General features: G+C 46.0%; 1 protein-coding gene across 2 annotated transcripts; it reads right to left on the minus strand.

Annotated features, from left to right (window-relative positions):
- Positions 1-1274: 1274 nt before the first annotated feature.
- On the minus strand, positions 1275-3941 carry LOC123427841 (probable protein phosphatase 2C 43). 2 transcript variants are annotated; one of them, XM_045111978.1, is made up of 5 exons: positions 3454-3941; positions 2490-2854; positions 1883-2119; positions 1688-1749; positions 1275-1590 (listed from the first exon to the last, which is right to left on the minus strand). In XM_045111978.1, exons 1-5 carry the CDS (start codon positions 3770-3772, stop codon positions 1512-1514), a joined length of 1062 nt encoding a protein of 353 aa, XP_044967913.1. In that variant the 5' UTR covers positions 3773-3941; the 3' UTR covers positions 1275-1511. The 2 variants fall into 2 exon arrangements, with proteins under 2 accessions (XP_044967913.1, XP_044967912.1); XM_045111977.1 differs by having other exon boundaries at positions 1275-1749.
- Between the last annotated feature and the right edge of the window lie 1637 nt (positions 3942-5578).

A 5578-nucleotide genomic window follows, 5' to 3' on the forward strand; every position in this document is an offset into this window, starting at 1 on the left:
CATATAGTGAGATATGTGAAACATGCCTTGAGCATAGGTCTGAATTTCAACAAATCACCCTCCACTCTTGTGAGTGCCTTTTCTGATTCTGATTGGGCAGGCTGCCCTGATGACAGACGCTCAACTGGTGGTTTTGTAATATTTTTTATACCTAACTTGATATCATGGTGTGCACGAAAGCAAGCTACCCTTTCCCGGTCAAGCACGGAGGCGGAGTATAAAGCATCAGCAAATGCTACAACTGAGATTATATGGGTTGAGTCCATGCTGAAGGAACTTTGGTGTGAAGAATACAAAGGCTCCTTGCTTATGGTATGACAACCTTGGTGCTACTTATCTTTCTGCAAATCCAGTATTTCATGCCAGAACAAAGCATATAGAGATTGACTTTCACCTTGCGAGAGAAAGAGTGACTCAAAAGCAACTTGACATTCGCTTTGTGCATTCGAGAGATCAAGTTACAGATGGATTCATAAAGGCCTTGCCCACACGACATTTTAAAGATTTCAAACAGAATCTCAACTTGATGAAGTTGTGATTAAGGGAAGGTATTAAACATAAGATACCTAGTTAGAGATAGATAGAGATAGATAGGCTCACGTCATTATTTCAAATTTGGTTGTAACTACCTAGCTTATCTCTCTTTTTTCTTCTCCTCCAAGTTGTATCTCCAACAAACTTTGTACGCATGATCAGGCTCGTAACCTGCCAATATAACACGCACCCGTCTCCCTTCATAGGGCAAGACGTTTCCGCCAACGCACAGAACTTTCTACTAGCTGGAGGCCAGAGTGCCAGACATCCAGGTCACAAAGGAAAATCTTATTTCGCCCCCATTGAACAATTTGTCACCAACACCACACATTAACGGCTGGATTCATTATGTAAAAGAAGGGCTACAGATGGCAGAGATCAGAGCCAAGCCAACAAAAGCACTCAAGTTAAAGACCTGGACTGAATTGACCCTCCATTAATTCTTTATGTTGCCCAAAACTGGAATAGGATAATTTTTAGTTACTTCTTTTGTGCTTTGTATTGCTTTATTATTAACGAAAATATATCGTACAATATTTTGTTCTGCAGTCTTCGGCTAAAAAATACAATTTGTCACCAAGTGCATATCAACAGTTAAGCACCACCACGGCAAGAAAACATAGCGGTTGAGTAAACAAAGAAGAGACGAGAACTGCTGTAAATCTCAGATTATCAGGTAATAAAGCAGACCACATCTGACGAGAAGAGTTCACAAATACCATATCTTTACTGATAAGCAATTATTGAAGAACGTCGTCGGGCTAACCGTGCTTTTTATTGTATAGGACAGTAGGCAAGCACTGGAGCCCGACGCTACTAAGAATTGCACGACAGTTCCAAGGTGGCATGAAATTATATACGTTAAAGTACTCTACTATGCAATAACAGAACCAAAATATGGCTTCAAAGTTAAAAATTAATATTACATTGGAATGATAAACACAAGATCACTAGATTAGTGTATCAAGAAATGCTATTTAACCCTGAAAAGCTGGAGGAACCTCCTGACTCCACAAACCCACGAACTGAAAGTTCAGGAGCAGAAGCATTCCCCTCCTGCAGTAGCCCATGATCAATGAAAACTACAACGACTGTGATGTCATCATGGAAGAATCGACGGACTCCTTTCTCTAGTTTCGTAATATCATTGTACCTCATTTCTCTCTTCCGTGCAGCTTCTTTCAAAGCTGCTTTTATTAGCCTCCTTGCAATACCCTGCAAAAGAAGCAAAGCAGAATTTAGACATCAGCACAGAGAAAACTACTTGTTCATAAGCAAAGTTTCCCAAAATAATATTGCAGGTTCATTCACAGAGCAAATACAGGGAGCAAAATGAAGAAAAACATACTTCTCGTGGATTGTTGTGCACGATTTCGACAGCTTGCTGGTTTGTAAGGTGCTCCCACAATCCATCCGATGCAAAGATAACAAAACTATCTTGTGGACAGATAGGTCTCGTGCTTATAGATGGCTCAGAAGTTAGAACAGGCCGTCGGAGAGGCTCCGAGAGATGGAATCGAGTTATGGATGGATCAAGAGCGAATTCTTGCTTCTTTAAATATGCATCACCTATAGACCTTGAAACCTAAGAGCAAATCAGACAAATGTTCCGAAGAAGAATAATTCAGAAGATTTAAGAAGAGTAGTCCTAGATGGCAAAAATATTTCCAAAAAGAAAAAAAACACCCCATAAAACTCTGCACTTAACGATCACGTGTTCTTTTGAAGGCAATAATGATCACCTGTCGGTTGTCAGATATATATATATACTAATTTAAATGACTATTTAGTGCTCAGATACTAAAAATATAAGAATTGTCATCTTCTTCTACAAAAAAAGTATAAAGTTAAACCCGTTTAAAAAAAGTATAAAGTTAAGACTTCTATCCGAACATATACACATGCTTCATAGATACAACATACAAGGCTTGTGGTAAAAGGTATGTATTGTATACCTGTATAATGCCTTTGATGCGCCAGACACCATTTTTCAGGACAACAATCTGTGAATCATCAGGATGAAGAGATCTAAGCTCCTGCCTCACTTCCTCGACGCTGGCGTTGTGGTCTCTCGTTAGCTGCTCGGCAACAATCTTGTTCGATCCAACTAAACAACCGACAACCGCACGAGAATCGCCAAGATTGGCCAGGTACAGTGTTTTTCTCCAAATGACACCAACTAGACAGCAAGATCCGATAGCAGAGATAGAAGGCTTTATCAAGTGTGTCCTGCGCACAAGCGACAAGAAGCCTTCCTCTGTAGCTGAAAAGGCACTTCGAACAACATTCTCAGATACTGTTCCACTTTCTTGGGCAAGACCTGTAATGACAACAGTTTACAAAAAAAAAAGAGAGCAAATACTTAGTTTTATGGGCAAAACCCTTGTTATCACAGTAATGATTAACACTACTAATAGTGAGGAAGGGGAATCAGGATATGTGAGGTGGTGGCCTCTGAATCTGCAGCAATCATCAAAGGTAGTAAAGTAACAGCTAAACGCAGTTGAACTATATATGTTTTTGCAACCTAATCAATGCTGTGGATGAGAACAAATGGTATTTCAAGTTTTTAATTCGTTCGTCATTACAGTGGCAAAGATAAAAGTAGCCACTCTTTATGATTTTGTACAAAGCGTGAGTGAAATGGTATTAGGCACACCTCAACTCTGCTCGCAGACAAAATGGCTACAGCCTGCCGGAACTAGCATAAATCGTGTTCCTCGAAGGGAAAATCGTCAAGAAAATACTTAAGTTGCGCCCCTGCATAGTGCATGTTGCTTATGCAATTCTGAAAAGAAAATACTAATAATTACTGCTACCAATTTGTAAGCCAGCGAACAGCACAAGTAGGCAAAAGCAAAGCATAGGTGAAATGCCGAGTAGAGTAGAATATTGGGAGGTTGATGCGGGGGCACGTACGGACGAGGTGGGCGGAAAGGTGGTTGGAGATGAAGCGGGAGGCCTCGGCGCCGCCGTGGCCGTCGTAGACGCCGACGAAGGTGGCGGCGGCGCCGGTCTCGACCTGGCTGTGGTCCTCGAGCACCTCGTTGGCCTGCACGACGGCGAAGGAGAAGTCCCCCGCCGCGTGCCTGCCGAGGTCCCGCGACCAGAGCAGCAGGTCGTCGGCGTCGGCGCCGCTGCCGCTGCCGCTGCCGCCGTCCTCATCCCTCCTCGTAGGCGCGAACCTCCGGACCCGGTCCCAGCACGCGGACGCAATCTTCTCCAGCCACGGCCACATCCCACATTTGGCTCGCCCCCACACAAACCGAACACCTCGACGTACGCACGTACGTAGCCCTGCGCGCCTACTGTGCCATCACAGATCACAAGCTCAGCTCACCCCTTGTGCCTACGTAGTGAGAAGCGGGAGGATTGATTACTAGCGGAGTGCGTGTGCCTAGTGTGGGGGCCCCGTGGCGGCCATTATATAGGCCTTTTCGCCGAGATGAGCCTGTGAATTTCAGGTATCTGCCGGAGACCTATCATGGAAAAAGCGCCAAAAGTGGAAAAAAAGAAAGCGCAGCTCAGGTCGTGATGGTTTTCTGGTACTACTTGCCGAGGGCTTTGACTTTTGCATCTCTGTTTAAACGCAATACAACTATTCTTATAAATATCTTTATATTATTATAAAAAACTGAGGATATTGATGAAGTCACATGCTGAACAAACGTGGTTGAAAAATCTGAACAAAAAACGTAAGCCCCAATATCAAGTGTAGGACTTCCACTCTATCTATTGGTCTATAAAAATACCGCTGTCACTCTAACCATCTAACTAGAGATGGGATCGCTTTGACTTTTGCAACCGTGCATTCCCTTTCTCGCTTCCCTCCTTGGCGAGGACTCGTATCGTTTAGGAGGGGTCATGTGACCTTCTCCAGATAATGCCATGTAAAGCTAGATTACAGCCGCGGACAGCCCGGGGCCATAAAGGGGTCGCCGGACAGCTACGCCGACCCAACCCAACCGTGCACCACCCGTCCCAAGTCCCTGGGACATACAAAACCCCTTGCAGAAACCAAACAAAATGGCCAAATGCACTGCACTCTACTGTTATAACCTATAAGTACGTGCGTACGTAAGCCGACGCAACGCACCTCCCGCTTTACAGATGAGAAAGCGCAGGGGAAGCCGTCCGTGGGCGCTGACAGGTGAGTGGAGCATGCAGTTCGCCGGCCGGCCTCACCGGGAACCTGTGACACCATCCGCTCGCTCGCGGACCCGTCCCCGTCGGCTGTGCGCCGGTCAGGCTCCAAGGCTCGGTACCGGTACGGCTGATGTTTACGCCGGGGTTGGAGAGGCGATATGTCCCCGGGCCTGATCCATCCATGAACCGTGATACGTATCCAAGCTAGGCCGAGAGGGGAGGGAGAGGCGATCGGACCGTACTGCACAGACTTGTTCCGAATGTGATTTTCAGATGAGACTTGAATGCAAAGGGCACTCTGGATGAATGCAACGTGCACTCTGGATGAAAACAACCGGCGCTCGCCTGTGCGCCAAGCGATGCGTAGAGCGTAGAGGCAGGCAGCAGCAGCAGCAGCAGCTCCAGATGGCTTGACTTTTCGTCGGCTCCAGAAGGAGGCGAAGTTCATGCATGCAGGCGCTGCTTTTGCGTGCGTGCTCTCTTTTAGGTAGGGTTGGTCGCGCTTTTCCCCGCCCCGGTGGCGGACGGACGGAGAAGTGCACCCGCTGATGATGATAAGGGTGGAGGCACATCATTCACCGATCCGTCCTTCTCCTGTAGCCCAGCAGGCACGACCGTTCAACGGTGTTTGTGTGTGTTTGACACTGTTGCAGGTGGAGGGGGTTGGAAATGGACGTGATCGAGTCACAAGTCGCCAACGCGTCTCCTAATTAAGCTAGGCTCAAAGAAAAGACAGGCCGGGCCCATCGTAGGCTTTTCCATCGGATTACATGGTGGTCTTTGAGGGCTGGTGCAATCGTGCATGTACACACTGTGGCTTGCTTTTCAATTCAAGACCAGAGGTAAACAAACTATTGGGATAATTGTCTCACTTATCTCTTAACTAGCCCATATACCA

The sequence above is a fragment of the Hordeum vulgare genome, chromosome 2H (assembly GCF_904849725.1).
Source record: "Hordeum vulgare subsp. vulgare chromosome 2H, MorexV3_pseudomolecules_assembly, whole genome shotgun sequence".
In the NCBI taxonomy this organism is placed as follows: Eukaryota; Viridiplantae; Streptophyta; class Magnoliopsida; order Poales; family Poaceae; genus Hordeum; species Hordeum vulgare.

Excerpts from the sequence above, each read along its gene's own strand:
- LOC123427841 (XM_045111977.1), bottom strand. The coding sequence starts at position 3,772 with ATGTGGCCGTGGCTGGAGAAGATTGCGTCCGCGTGCTGGGACCGGGTC. Across the intron at positions 2,855-3,453 it reads CCTTTCCGCCCACCTCGTCC|GTCTTGCCCAAGAAAGTGGA; the intron begins GTACGTGCCCCC and ends TTGTCATTACAG. Across the intron at positions 2,120-2,489 it reads GCATCAAAGGCATTATACAG|GTTTCAAGGTCTATAGGTGA; the intron begins GTATACAATACA and ends ATTTGCTCTTAG.